This window comes from Hordeum vulgare, chromosome 5H (genome assembly GCF_904849725.1).
Source record: "Hordeum vulgare subsp. vulgare chromosome 5H, MorexV3_pseudomolecules_assembly, whole genome shotgun sequence".
NCBI classification, from domain to species: Eukaryota; Viridiplantae; Streptophyta; class Magnoliopsida; order Poales; family Poaceae; genus Hordeum; species Hordeum vulgare.
Window position 1 is genome coordinate 539,024,214 of NC_058522.1, and position 15,133 is coordinate 539,039,346.

Genomic DNA, 15,133 nt, shown 5'->3' on the forward strand with positions numbered 1-15,133 from the left:
ACCTTGCACATTGGGTCAATTATTGCAAACCAGACCATCGTTCGTAAAATAAGAATAATCCATCAAAGAGAAAACAGAGAATGAACTGCTGACAAAACTTGTCACCGGACTAATTAGTGCTTACCGAGCAGGACGTGGATTTTTGAGACATGGTGCCACGCGATGCCGAAATCTCGGCTACCCGCTTGTGTTTTGTGATTACTAATTAATATAGGCCATTTTCTAATACGATGGCAGGTACTCAATAATACATGAAATACTCAGCAGTGAGTGGGTCATGACACTCTAAATTTGTATGCACTTTGTCTGGTACTAGTTGAGTTTTAGCACTCTGTGAGATGTGTTGGATTTAAATCTCTGTTGGGTACTTGATGGTCTGCATGTCATTTAGAAGAGTCTATATGCAGCCACCAGCCAGTACTAGATAATGGGTGTGGGTGGGGGAGGGAGTGGGCTTCTGCGGGACATGTAGTTTAGATATGCTTCATGTAGGTGGAGGTGGGTGTATGAAGAACACTGTTGAATCTTATCATCAGATTGGCTGGGTAGAGGAAAATTTATTTATACAGGATTACTTGAAATGTGAGCCATGCTTGGGCCACGTCGTAAAAAATCCCATGGGTGGAGCTGGAGAATCGATGTAGGACATTGATGAACTGGACACTAGGACATGAACACAAATGTTGGTGTTGTTCCAGTAGATGGACATGAAGTATTATTGGCACGACCGAGAGGATTGAGAGAAAGAGAGGGTGAGGAATATGAACTGCACTTAGACAGTCATTGAGTGACACATGATCATCAAAGCTGAGAAAGAGAGGAAGGGAGAGAGAGATAGGGGGAGACTGCTGCGGCTACAACTCCACGTCTTCATTATTTCTGAAAAGAAACTCTAGATCTCCATGTATGAATCCTAGCTAGCAATGCCATGAACGAAGAGGGAGAACTAGAGAAGCAAGATGAGTGCGAGAGGAGCTCCAGAATAAACAATGAATGGGGAGAAAATGCATGCAATGGTGCGGGTTGGCGTTGATGTACGCTGCAAATAACTAAGGCTGGTCACAATGGGGAGGAACTTAGCAGTAACATCACACACTTCAATACAACTTTGCTATGTGGCACGTATTTAGTGAAGAGAGAGGTGCTTGTGGTAACTAGCTAAGTTACCGGAACATCACACACTCCAAGAAACAATGAGTCTATAGCCTAATAAATGCATTGTTGCATGACACTACATACATGTTACTCCCCATTGTGGAGGTAGGAACATAGTCTAGGAAAGCGTGTAGGTTCCTACCTTATGTTACTCTCCATTGTGACCAGCCTAAGAGAATAGCTCCTCTAATCAGTAGTGTGGGATCGGTGTGGTCATCAATGAGCTTTAACTGCACTTGTGCAGATTTGTGGGCCATACTCATCTATTATACATAGAATACGACCCATATACATTTTGGCAATGTAAATACAACACGAATCACGAAGAAATGAGTGGTGGATACCATGCTCGTGTGGCACCATGTCCACTCGTGATTTATCCTTACCGATCAGCCATACACAATTTCATGCAGCTATGTGCAGCGCTGCAGGTGACGTGGCCCCCAACCTTGGCTAAAAGCAAGAAGAAAAAAAAATAAGACTGATTAGATTAGGAAACTTTTAGCATTTGACCCCCTTAAATATCCATATTTTATGTTTGTCCCCCCCCTAAGAATCTTGTCTAGCTGCGCCATTGATTTCATGCATGCATTTCGTTCTCTTAACATTCAGACAGTTCTTCCCGTATCTTATTCTTAAACCCTTCTTCCCCCTCCCCGAGTGAGTCGAAACTTGCCCCTAGTGTCATCACAATCACATTTAGGCCTCATTTGGCACTCGTGTTTTGTTACGCAATCCCGGGTCCGTTAACACCAGCGTTCCGACCCACATGCGTCAACAGGCCCAACCGGAGAGCAACACCGACTTATGGCAGGCCTTGGGCCCTCTCCCCCCAAAAGACTAGCCTATTAGGAGGGGACACCCTCACCCTTATAAGTCGTGTTATGTCTTCTCCCAAAATCGATGTGGGACTAGACCCAACAAACTCCTCCTCACACATCGGTCACCCATGGACCCGCTAATACCAGCGTCTCCAGCCCACCAACCATGACCGACCACCCGTGAGTCCACCGAGATTTATTCCGGGCACCTGGGCTCTGATACCACTTGTTACGCAATCTCGGGTTCGCTAACACCAGCGTTCCGACCCACATGCGTCAACAGGCCCAACCGAAGAGCAACACCGACTTATGACAGGACTTGGGCCCTCCCCCCCCCCCCACAAAAGACTAGCCTATTAGGAGGGGACACCCTCACCCTTATAAGTCGTGTTATGTCTCCTCCCACAATCGATGTGGGACTAGACCCAACATGTTTTTCCACCCCCAAAGGGCTTGGGGATTGGTGGGGATTTGATGATACCCTCCCCTCCACCAAATCCCCTCAATTCCCCAGAAATCCCCCACCCCCATAATTTCCTATATTTGGTACAACAACAGAACAACACAAATTACAACAGCTATGCAACATTCTGCTAAGATGATGAAAAATAAAAAAATCCAATCTTTTAGCATCCAGTAGGCTGGGACACAGCAATTATAAGTCATGAGGAGAAAAATCCATCAATTTGTACACGAAAACTGTCGTCTATGTTCCATGATTAAGCAAATCAGAAACTCTCCCCAACCCCCAATCCACCCAAGACCGAGGATGATCTGCATGCATTCAACTTACTGTTTCCAGTGCACAACCTACAAGTTCCATTGCACAACCATATTAGACTACAAGTTGCAGACCAAATCTTGCTATTATGTAAACAACTCACATCTGCATAGCCCCAAGCAAGCATATTAGCAAGAACTTCGTCCAAGCAAGCACACCCATGGTCAGACTCCACCAACTCGTCAGACCCCAGCGCGTGAGGATATGCCGCCTCCACCTCCTCCTCCTCCGCCGCCGCCGCCTCCTCCTGCAGAGGCCTGGCAGGCGATGATGGCAGCTACTAATGCAAACACGCAGATGCTGTTGCAGTTGATCCAGGAGAGAGCCAATCATCAGCAGGGCAATTTCCAGCAGGGTGGCAATCACTTCGCGAGTCTGAGTCAGTTCCTCTCAAACCAGCCTAAGACGTTCACTTCTTGCGACCAGCCGTTTGATGCGGAAGATTGGATCCGTGATATGAACAAGCATTTTGAGTGTAGCAATGTGCGTCCGGGGGATTATGTCAAGTTTGCAACGTTTCAGTTGAAGGGGCAGGCTTCTATTTGGTGGCAGCAGCTTAAGGACTCGAGAGGTGGCAGGGTGATGTCTTGGGACGAGTTTTGTCGTGACTTCAGGTCCCACTACATCCCTTCCAGTTTTGTTGAGGAGATGCGTGAGAAGTTCAGGCGTTTGAAGCAGGGCAGCAATTCTATGTACAAGTACAATGTCGAGTTCCACGAGCTGGCCCGTTACGCGCTACAGGATGTTCCAGATCAGAAGAGCAAGATCTATCAGTTCAGGGGTGGCTTAAAGGAGGATTTGCAGTTAGCACTTGCTTTGCACGATCCTCAGGAGTTTGACAAGTTCTACAACTTAGCTCTCAGAGCAGAGGCAGCCTTGCTCAGGGTGGAGAACTCCAAGAAACGTTTCAGAGATTCCAGTTCTTCCTCGACTCAGGTGGTTCAGAAGCAGCAGAGGTTTTGGGTTTCTCCTCCTCCTCCTCGGCACTCTCAGCAGCCGAAGCACTCAGGTGGACGTGGTTCTTCCCGCCCACCCAACCCTGGCTTCCAGCAGAGATACCAGCCTCAGAAGCAAGGGCCTCCTCAGATTCAGTTCCGGCAGCCAGTAGATGTCACTTGTCACAAATGTGGGAAGAAGGGTCACTATGCCAACAAATGCACTTCTCAGCTCCGTCTGCCGCCTCCTCCTCCAGGCAAACCTCCTAGCAACGCTCTTGTGAAGTTCAACCCCAGGTCAGCTCGAGTCAACATGGTGAATGCAGCTGAGGTAGAAAATTCATCGGATGTGATCATGGGTAACCTCCTTGTCAATGATAATCCTGCTAAAGTCTTGTTTGATTCTGGTGCTTCGCATTCGTTCCTCTCCATTCCATTTGCATCCAAGCATAATGTTCCTGTTGAAGAGCTTCCTAGTCCGTTGTCAGTAGTTTCACCAGGCAAGTTCATGCATGCTAGGACCCGTGCTCCGGATGTTTCTATCAAGATGGGCAGTTATTCGTTTCTGGCCTCTCCGTATGTCTTGGGCAAGTCCGACATTGATTTGATCCTTGGTATGGACTGGTCGGCCATGAATAAGGCATCAATTGATTGTGAAGCTAAAGAAGTGAAACTTACCCACTCTTCGGAGGATGTGATTATATTCGCGGCGCGCGATGACACAATCCGCTTGTTCTCCTTGAATGAAAAGGGTGAGATCAATCCCATTGAGCAAGTTCCAGTAGTCTGCGAATATCAAGACGTGTTTCCTGAAGAGCTGCCAGGCATGCCTCCGCACCGCGAAGTGGAGTTCGTCATTGAACTTGAGCCAGGCACAGAGCCAGTGTGCAAGCGGTCGTACAAGCTGGGTCTAGAAGAGTTGAAGGAACTCAAGAGGCAACTCGATGAGCAGGAGCGTTTGGGTTTGATCAGACCAAGCTCGTCTCCGTGGGGATGTGGTGTTCTGTTTGTCAAGAAGAAGGATGGTTCGGACCGGCTGTGTGTCGATTACCGCCCATTGAACAAGAAGACAATCAAGAACAAATATCCACTTCCGAACATAAATGAGTTGTTCGAGCAGCTGAAAGGTGCTAAAGTATTCTCCAAGCTTGATCTCAGAATGGGCTATCATCAGATTCGCATTCGCGAGGAAGACATACCGAAGACGGCATTCAGGACTAGCTTTGGCTCGTATGAGTATACGGTCATGTCTTTTGGTCTGGCTAATGCTCCTCCGACTTTTTGACGATTGATGAACTATATTTTCTCACCATTCAAGAATGAGTTTGTCTTGCTCTATCTCGACGACATTCTGGTCTTTTCTGAGGATGAAGAAGAACATGAGAAACATCTCAGGTTGGTGCTTGATAAACTGAGAGAATACAAGCTGTATGCCAAGTTTTCCAAGTGCGAGTTCTGGCTGAAAGAAGTGGTTTATCTTGGGCATATTATCTCTGCCGAGGGCATTAAGGTTGACCCGTCCAAGGTTCAAGCCATTGTTGAATGGGAACCTCCGCAGAATGTGAAGCAGCTTCGAAGCTTTCTCGGTCTTGCCGGATATTGCAGAAGATTCGCTGAGAACTTCTCCAAAATCGCCAAGCCGCTCTCTAGTCTTCTTCAGAAGGGTGTCAAGTATGTTTGGTCTCCAGAGTGTCAACTGGCTTTCGATACACTCAAAGAGAAGCTTACCTCCACTCCGGTATTGGCTCCTCCGGATGATTCCAAGCCGTACCAGGTCTTTTGCAATGCTTCTCTCCAGGGTTCCGGTGCAGTCTTGATGCAAGATAGGAAGGTGGTTGCTTATACCTCCAGGCAGCTGAAGCCTGCGGAGAAGAACTGTCCTGTGCACGATCTCGAGCTAGCAGCTGTTGTGCACGCCTTGATGACTTGGAGACATCTCTTGTTGGAACGTAAGGTTGAAGTCTTCACCGATCACAAGAGCCTCAAGTATATCTTCACTCAACCTAACTTGAATCTTCGGCAAACACGTTGGGTGGAAATGCTCCAGGATTATAATCCGAGTGTTGAGTACACGCCAGGCAAGGCAAATGTTGTGGCAGATGCATTGAGCAGGAAGGCATATTGCAACAGTCTGATTCTGCAACCTCTCCAGCCGGGTCTTTCTGAGTCTTTCAGGAAGCTCAATCTTCAGCTGGTTCCTCAGGGTTTTCTTGCGAACCTTCAGATCTCTCCTACCTTGGAAGATCAGGTCAGAGCAGCTCAGCTACTTGACGCTATGGTGAAGAAGGTCAAGATTGGTGTGGGAAAGAGTCTTCCCAAGTATAAGTGTTTCACTGTGGATGCCAGGGACACTTTGTTTTTCGAGGACCGCCTTGTCGTCCCGAAGGGTGATCTCGGGAAGGTGATCATGGATGAAGCTCATAACTCTCTACTCTCTATTCATCCTTGAAGTTCCAAAATGTACCATGACTTGAAGCAGACTTTCTGGTGGACCCGTATGAAACGTGAAATTGCACAATTCGTTAACGAATGTGAGGTATGTCAAAGGGTGAAAGCGGAACATCAAAGACCAGCGGGCCTCTTGCAGCCTTTGCCGATTCCCGAGTGGAAGTTCGATCACATTGAGATGGACTTCGTCACCGGGTTTCCGAAGTCCAAGAAGGGCAATGATGCTATCTTCGTCGTCATCGACAAATTGAGTAAAGTGGCGCATTTCCTTCCAGTCAAGGAGTCCATTTCAGCAGCTCAGCTGTCAGAGTTGTACACCTCGAGGATCGTCTCGTTGCACGGTGTACCTATGATGATATCGTCAGATCACGGAAGTATCTTCACTTCCAAGTTCTGGGACTCCTTTCAGTCTGCTATGGGCACAAAGATCCGCTTCAGCACAGCGTACCATCCTCAGACTAGTGGTCAAGTGGAGAGAGTGAATCAAGTTCTTGAGGACATGCTGAGAGCCTATGTTATCTCTTTTGGCATGAAGTGGGAGGATTGCCTGCCTTTCGCGGAGTTCTCGTATAACAACAGTTATCAAGCTAGTTCTGGCAAGGCTCCGTTTGAAATTCTCTATGGCAGGAAGTGTCGTACTCCGCTCAACTGGTCCCAGACAGGCGAGCGTCAGATCCTTGGCAATGGTATGATAGAAGAAGCTAAGGAGATGTGTCGGATCATTCGCGACAACCTCAGAGCAGCTCAGTCCCGTCAGAAGAGCTATTACGATAGCAAGCACCGTGACATGTCGTATGAGCTTGATGATTTTGTCTATCTCAAGGTGTCGCCTATGAAGGATATGCGGCATTTTGGCATCAAAGGCAAGCTTGCACCTCGTTTCATTGCTCTGTTCAGAGTGGTTGGCAAGAGGGGCGACCTTGCGTACCAGCTCGAGCTTCCGTCAACCTTTGCAAATGTCCATGATGTGTTCCATGTTTCTCAGCTTCGGAGGTGTTTCAAGAACCCCGAGCGCACTGTGCATCTTCAAGATATCGATCTTCAGCCTGACCTTTCTTATCGTGAGCATCCAGCTGCGGTTCTCGAGGCGACTGAGCGCAAGACTCGTAACAAGACTGTCAAGTTTCTCAAAGTGCACTGGTCACACCATTCCGATAAAGAGGCTACGTGCGAACGCGAGGATCACCTCCGTTCCGAATTTCCCGATTTCTTTCAGTCTTAGATCTCGAGGTCGAGATCTTCTTTGTAGTGTGGGAGAGTTTGTAATGCCCCAGGTGTAAAACCTACCCATTTTGGACCTACTTCATGTGGGACCACCTTGTAAGAGATCATGATGTTAAGTTGGTACTGTGATTTCATGTGTGTTTCTTGCTTTTCCTTCTCATGCATGCATGCATAGCACATCATATCATTACAGGTGTTAGGTGTTGGTGCATGTGGTCATATGATTTCATGTGGTGCTTTTAATCTTGTGGTCATGTATATTGTGATTTCATGTGTTGATGCATAGGTGTTGTTGTGGTGTGAAGTAATGAGAGGGTGGTGCTTGGCATCAATTACAAACCCCCTTGTGTAGTCCAAACCTTTTTTTTTATATTCTTTTTCCCAAGTTCAAATCCTTTTGCTCCAATGTTGTTATAAAAATGTTGCACCTTTAGAGCATTTTAGTTGGTATATGGGTATGTAGCAGAGGGGTTTTTAAACTTATTTTGTTTGGGGTTTTTCCTTTATTTTCAGATTATTTTAATCTGATTGTCAATTATTATTTTAGTTGTAAAAATATCATTTTGGTATTTTAGAAATTTGGGCATAAATCCCTTGTGCCCAGGGGTATTTGTTTTTATTTTTTTCTAAGACCTTAGTTGTTCTTGGTGTATTTTTTTTGCTGAGATGGCGTTTATATATAATATGGGAGAGGGCCAGGTTTCTTTTATTCTCTCCCTAGCATTTGAAGCCCATTTCCTCCCTGGCCCAGGTCCCTCGCGCCAGCAGCCCACTCGCCGTCCCTCTTCTTCCTCGTGGCGACGTCACGTTGTACGAACAGCGCTCCACCACTGATCTTCCTTCCCATCGATCTGGTGGCTCCAAGCTCGCCTCCCAAGACGATATAAGGAGCCCCCGGTCTTCCTCCTCCTCCGTAGGGTTCCTTCTTCCCCTCCAGTGCGCCGCCACCTTCCCCATCTCTCTTCCTCCCCGCAGGTAAGGCCTGTAGTCTAGCAACAGAGAGAGAGAGGGTGGAGCTCGCCGCGTCTACCCCGCGTGCGTCGCCGTCCGACGAGTCCGCCATGTCCAGGGGCTGCACCCCGCGCTCCATTCCCGCCGTCGCTGAGGACGAGGGGCGTCCTCACCGACGAGCACGAGTCCGTCTATGGCTCCGCCCCGGGGGGTCTCTCCGTCCTACTTCGGTTCGACAGGGCAGGGACTTCTCCGAGCACCTTCTTCCTCTCCGGTCTTCCTCCTCCTTCGATCGGTTCCTCCTTCCGTTCCCAAGGTGAGCAGATCACCTCCCCTTCCTTCCTCCGCCTCGGTTCCGTCTTGGATCCGCCGTAGTGGTGCGCCCTTCTTCTCTGTCAGGTAGCCGGTAGCAGTGTAGGTGGTGTTCGTAGCACGGTTTCTTCCCAGCATAGCAGTAGATCAGCAGCAGGTCGAGTAGGAGTCATGGTGATTTCGGTGTCGCAGGTAGCAGGGCTCCCTCCCTACGTAGCTGCCGGCTAGTAGCAGTGTGCAACAACAGCAGGTTCAGGTCCGGCCGGCGAGCTGTGTTGTCGGGCATCCCTGACCCGAGCAGTACAGTAGTGTGTGTTGTGCCTTGTTGTTTTCGTGGTGTAGCTAGGTGGAGAGGGCTAGCTCCGGGTAGCAGCCGGCAGTAGCGTAGAAGAGCGAGGTGCCTCAGTGACGCAGAAGAGAGCCACGGCGCCTTCTCTGTCGCCGGCGAGCAGCAGCTCACGCGCAGGTGCAGAGCAAGTCTGATGGGAGTGTTAGCTTACCTGTTTCAGTTTCCCCCCTCTGTCAGTATCCGTTTCGTAGCCCAGTGGTGTGTGTGTGTGGTGCCTGTAGGAGGGCGTGGGTTCGAGTCCCCCCCCCCCCTCGGCACTTTCTTTTTTTGGTTGTTTTGTTTGCGATTTAGAGCACTGCGGGGAAACCTTACCCTACTTGCACCACCTCCCTCGTCAACCGCCGTAGCAGCAGCGCAATGGAATTGTGTGTGGGTGTGGAACCAGGGGCTCTGGGGTTCGAATCCCAGAGAGCCCCCAATTCTTTTTCCTTTTCTTTCTTTCTGTTTTTTGTTGTTTTTTTCCCTTGCTTTGTGTGCTACTCCATGCCTAGTTCAATGGAATACCTATGCCTTATGTATTTTTCCTTCCCTGTTATTTGTTGGAGGAATAAGAGAAGGCATGTATGTAGGGTGGTGTGATGGTAGTAGTGGTGTGGATCTAGGTGCATGTGAGTTTGAGCTTGAGGTTGATGTGTGTGCAAGTGTGTGTGTAACCCTACACACATGCTTGTGCAATTGCACAAGCCTTGAAGTTCAAGCTTTGGTGGAAGTAGTTTGTGGTGTGTGTGTATTAGCTTGGGGTTGCACTAGTATAGTTATGATGTGAGTGTGTTTCCCTTATGCTTGGAGTTGGGTTCTTGCTCCAAGTGATGCTAATGTGTGTGTGTGTGTGGACCTTCCCACCTTTGCAAGTGGTGCACCTCCTCATGTTTAATATGAGAGAGAGCATGTTGTGTGTGGGGGGTTGGCTTGTGATAAGCATTGGTGTTGTTGATGGGCATGACACAAACATGGGGTTCAAAATCCCATGTCACTTTGTCATTGTGCACATGAACTCTACCTTGGTAGTGGTTGTCTTAGTAGGGTGTTTTATGGGGTTGCATATTCAGTTTTGTTGCAAGTTTGAGCCTTGATTCCATGGAATAGGTGGAGCCCAAGGGCATGAGTTTTTGTGTGTTAGTAGTAGGAGTTTTTCTCTACACCATAGTGGTGTCAATTACCTCTTGGTGTTGTGTGTGTGCAAACTATGCCTAGACAAAGTGGGCATGTGGCTGGAAAAATCCCAGATTAGTGAACTCTGCAATTTCACTAAGTCTGGAATGCTGGAAACATTTTCTTCTCTTATAGATGAGAATGTGCTGGTCATTCTGTTGAGAACTGGCCTTAGTTCAGTGCTAAGATTTTGAACCCGATATGTTTTTGAAGCTCCCTGTAAATTTTAAAGTCATTTGGAGTCCATTAGGTTGTGTTTTGATTGCTGTCAAAAAGCTTAAGAACAGAGACAGAAACTCAGGTGCAGGAATTTTCACTAAGTCCCTGAGATCTGATGGTTTTGGGAAAGTTTGTGGGCTTGTATCTTATAGAGTTTAATTACTTTTGCTGTGATTCTTGCTGTTGCTTGTAGTGTTCTTGGTTGGCAACATCCACATGTATTATTTGTCATGTTTGAAGACCTGTAGCTATGTTGCATGCAGCTCCCAAAGAGCTAAGATGCAGATTATGGCAGATTATGGAGTTTTGTCATTTTGATCAAAGTATGTGCTTAATTGATGTTGTGGTGTTCTACCTTGCTCCAATTCATTCATGTTGGGTTGTTGCATGTCTTGGAAACCTGGGAATATCATATTTGTGCCAATTGTGAGTGTGGTGTTGAAACTTCCACGTAGAGCTTCATATCTTGTTTCGTTGATTCCCGTTGATCCGTAGCTCCGTTTGCAATGTTCTTTATATGGTTTTGCACCGTTTTCACGAGCCGCATCTGTTCATGTCTTTCTCATGCATGTAAAAATAGCTTAGTGTACAGTTCTGTCCAGAAACTTGTTGTAGTTTATTTTGCTTGTGCGTGTGATAGAAATAGTGATGCATGCTCAACTTTCATCCCATGCATCATGTGATTGTTGCATCTTGTGGTGCTGCTGTTCATTGGCTGTTATTATTATGTTGGGTAGCACCGGGATCGGAGAACGAATACGTGGAGTCAGGAGAGTACGTGCAGGACGATCCAGAACCATTCCAAGCTGAGGATATCACACGCAAGATGATATGACCTTGATTCCATCTCTAGACTTGTTATGTTAGTTTCGTTTCCATGTCATATTGCTCGTTGCCTACCACTGAATTAAATTGCCTCTTGAAATGCCATGAGCCCAAACACCGTTCTCCTTCCTAGCAAACTTGTGTGGCTAAGTAGGCTTGCTCAGCTACTAATGTTAGCATTGCTAGTTGCAGGTGTTTTTTTGACTCATGTGATAAACATGAGCTTGATATCATTACCTTAAATTCTGTTATTTAATTAATGCACCTATATACTTGGTAAATGACGGGAGGCCTAGCCTTTTGTCGGGTGTCTTGTTCCGTTATTGCCGCCTTAGTTACCGGTTACCGGTGTTTGATTCCATAATGATCGCTCCTAACACATTCGGGGTTGTTATGGGGACCCCCTCGATAAATCGCGTAGTGCTAAGGCTTGTCCGGCAGGACCCAACTTTGGTTTTAATCTGCTAATCACATAATAATCTGCATAGGGAATAGCTACCCCGAGGAATTTAATCAACAACGCGGGCCAGTGCTCCTCATGAGTGTTGGCCCCACCTGAGCGATGTCCGGGGCCCCACTGGTCACCCAGAGGTTTAGCCATCCCGACGTCTAGCTCATCTGTCTTGTCCTGAGACTGAGATACGCGGCTCTTATCAGGGTCGTCGACACGACGGGAGGTCCTGCTAGCCTTGTCTTACCTTAGCGGTATATCTTGCGTATAGGAATACCAGTGAAGCTTTGGTTTCCCCCAGAGTTGAGGTTTTCCTCTAAGGAATCCGACGAGATCACGAGATTCGTGATAGAGGATGCCTTTGCGGCCTGTGTTCGTTTGTGATGGACTAGTTGGAGCACCCCTGCAGGGTTTAATCTTTCGGAAAGCCGTGCCCGCGGTTATGTGGCAACTAGGAATATTTTGTTAACATCCGGTATTAGAGAACTTGAACATAAATTAATAAAACTGCCAACTGTGTGCGTAACCGTGACTGTCCCTTCGAAGACCCCTCTTCGATCGGGAACACGATGGGGATATGAATGCCGTAGGTAGGTGTTCAGGATCACTTCCTGATCAAGTAATCCCGACCGTTAGCGTAGACCACCTTCACTTCTCTTTTGCGTAAGTTAGCCACTTATTCAATCATAGGTTGCAGCAGCCTGATACACTTCACCCTTACCTTACCCAATAACATGAGTAGTTCTGGCACCAAGGTCTTAGATTGCCGAGTCCCCGTGGCTCACGGATTCCTCCGAAACTCCCAGCAGGTACAGGTATCCAGAGACAGATGATCCCGACGGCACCCAGCTGGCGTGGCAGTACGACGAGGAGACAGACCTAAACCCTAAACCCTTTACGCGGAGGAGGCGGCGCCGTCATTGTTGGCGGAGAAATTTCGCAAGGAGAGGGGAGCGTCTCCTCACACGCGAGTATTGGAAGGTTTGTGGTTTAATTTTTGGAAGGGTAGAACGAGGTCTGTGTAAGCCCTTCACTACTTACACGCCAGTAAGCTATACTTGTTTGATGGCAATGGCTCGCGAAGGGCAGTAGGGCACACGCGAGTATTGGAAGGTTTGTGGTTTAATTTTTGGAAGGGTAGAACGAGGTCTGTGTAAGCCCTTCACTACTTACACGCCAGTAAAGGCGGTCTGTCTCCTCGTCGTACTGCCACGCCAGCTATACTTGTTTGATGGCAATGGCTCGCAAAGGGCAGTAGGGCGACACCGTGCAAGGCTACATTGCGTCTATACTCACCCCACAAATATTGATTCGCTCAGGAAATCATGGAAGTTTACACATGGAGAAAGGCAGCCAAACAATGAGAGAGTGTTGCCCCAAAAATCACTATGAACTGATGGTGGCAGTTGCAGATAATCCTGTATTCTCTCAAAAAGCGTCGCAGCTCAGATCCCCATACCAATTACCGCATCGGTTGTTCCTCTCTTTCCAAGAGACATTTGCGCCAGGAACCGAGCAATTCCAGTTGTACATATGCTTATGAGAAACAAATGAAAAAAAAAACTGAAATACCATTCGACTAAGACAAAAACATTCAGATGCATGCAAGAAAATAAGAAACAGACAGGGCAACAAATCAAAAATAGCCGATAATATTTCTTAAGCCGAATATCCAGCTTTGAAGATAAGCATATAATCATCTTGTTACAAGGGTTGGCATCCCCAATATCAAAACAACAAGACATATCAGGAACCAAACGACCCAACAGACTGGTGCATTGATACAAGGTTATCTCCTCTTTGTTCGCCTACTTGGAACGCTGCCTCATCTTTCGGCGCTTCCTCTTGAGCCTCCTCATCCTCTTCTTCTTCCACTGCAAATTACAAAAACCACAGTTCATTAATACAAATTGCATAGTGCTAGTACTCTAGGAGATGCATAGGAACACAATAACAAATCCAATATAATAACTCAGATATGGTAGTATTTGATTTGGAATCAGAAGATTGAGTGTTTCATTGGATATCATCACATGATTTTCAGAAACACGGACCAATTGTTCTTCATCATTTTCCCAACCTAAAGTCAATTCAAAGGCAAATAGGAAACAACTATGCTAAGATATCTGAAGAACTAGTTGAGCAAACTAGAGATCTGCAGTCAGCTTGACATTCAGAATGAGTAGGAGGATTTTATCATCAAATAGATAAGACTAAAATTGTCTTCCTCATCATGCCAGCAACGCAATTACACAAAAAACGGTGGAAAAATGAACACTCAAGAATATGCATAGGATAATAATAACAAGTCCATTATAAAATTTGGAATGATAGTACTATGTGATTTAGAATCAGAAGATTTGAGTGTTTCATTGGATATCATCATGTGATTTTCAGAAACACGGACCAATTGTTCTTCGTCATTTCCCAAACTGAAGTCAATTTCAAAGGCATATATAAAACAACTATGATATCTACAACTAGTTAAACACAGCAGATTTGCAGTCTGTTTGACATTCAGAATGAGTAGGAGGATTTTATCATCAAATAGATCAGACAACAATTGTCTTCCTCATCATGCCAACGACGCAATTATACAAAAAACAGTTGAAAAAAGGAAATGGCTAAGCAATCAATGTTCTCTCAGACAAATGCCTCGATTGTCCACATGGTGTAATAGAATGGATTACATCAGACTCGTCATCTGTTTTCATCATCACAGAGAACGAACACACCAATATCAACTACTCCCTCCGTTCCTAAATATAAGTCTTTTTAAAGATTTCACTGAGTGACTACATACGAAGTAAAATGAATGAATGTACATTCTAAAATATGTCTATATACATCCGTATGTAGACTTGTAGTGAAATCTCTTCAAAGACTTGTATTTAGGAACGGAGGGAGTACATATAACTAACACAAGCAGCCAAGCTAATCCAATCTTAGAACGAGAAACCTACACACATTATGACTAGAACAAATAAGACAAAGGCGGATGGGCATTGAATAGCTTTCTCTCAGACAAATGCCTCGATTGTCCACACGGTTTAATAGAATGGATTGCATCAGACTCGTCATCTGTTTTCATCATCATAGAGAAAAATAACCCCAGAAACATCAACGATTTGACTTGAGTGAGACAGGCGGACAAGCAAATCTAACCTTATCAAGAGAGTCGCACCGCAATCGCAAATCAAATGTTTGAACAAAATCAGAGTTCTCTCAGACAAATGCCTCGTGTTGTCCCCACGGTTGAATGGAATGGATTGGATCGGACATCTAATCAGTGTTGATCATCACAGAGAACCAAAAACAAAAACAAAACAAATCTAACCAATACAAATCACATCTAGACTCAATCGAACACATGCCTATACATCTACAAGGCTGCATCTACAAAATCGAACGTTCTCTCAGACAAATGCCTCGATTGTCCACACGGTTTTGTAGAATGGATTGCATCGGACTCGTCATCTGTTTTCATCATCACAGAGAACCGCAAACAAG

General features: G+C 46.3%; 1 protein-coding gene and 8 non-coding genes across 9 annotated transcripts in view; all 9 read right to left on the reverse strand.

The window, feature by feature from the left end:
* Positions 1–13,257: 13,257 nt before the first annotated feature.
* Positions 13,258–15,133, reverse strand: part of LOC123397189 — a 39,985-nt gene continuing 38,109 nt past the window's right edge. Inside the window, exon 4 of the mRNA XM_045091837.1 lies at positions 13,258–13,497. Within this exon, the coding sequence (XP_044947772.1) occupies positions 13,370–13,497 (128 nt within the window). The 3' untranslated portion in view covers positions 13,258–13,369. The remainder of the gene's footprint in view (positions 13,498–15,133) is intronic.
* Positions 13,619–13,699, reverse strand: LOC123400503. Its single transcript, XR_006610748.1, has one exon. It is a non-coding gene; the product is annotated as a small nucleolar RNA SNORD18 (small nucleolar RNA).
* LOC123400517 lies at positions 13,797–13,863 on the reverse strand. Its single transcript, XR_006610759.1, has one exon. It is a non-coding gene; the product is annotated as a small nucleolar RNA Z105 (small nucleolar RNA).
* LOC123400506 lies at positions 13,971–14,052 on the reverse strand. The gene has a single exon (XR_006610750.1). It is a non-coding gene; the product is annotated as a small nucleolar RNA SNORD18 (small nucleolar RNA).
* Positions 14,141–14,207, reverse strand: LOC123400515. Its single transcript, XR_006610758.1, has one exon. It is a non-coding gene; the product is annotated as a small nucleolar RNA Z105 (small nucleolar RNA).
* Positions 14,262–14,348, reverse strand: LOC123400748. The gene has a single exon (XR_006610958.1). It is a non-coding gene; the product is annotated as a small nucleolar RNA SNOR75 (small nucleolar RNA).
* On the reverse strand, positions 14,639–14,725 carry LOC123400747. Its single transcript, XR_006610957.1, has one exon. It is a non-coding gene; the product is annotated as a small nucleolar RNA SNOR75 (small nucleolar RNA).
* LOC123400751 lies at positions 14,844–14,931 on the reverse strand. Its single transcript, XR_006610961.1, has one exon. It is a non-coding gene; the product is annotated as a small nucleolar RNA SNOR75 (small nucleolar RNA).
* LOC123400745 lies at positions 15,035–15,121 on the reverse strand. The gene has a single exon (XR_006610955.1). It is a non-coding gene; the product is annotated as a small nucleolar RNA SNOR75 (small nucleolar RNA).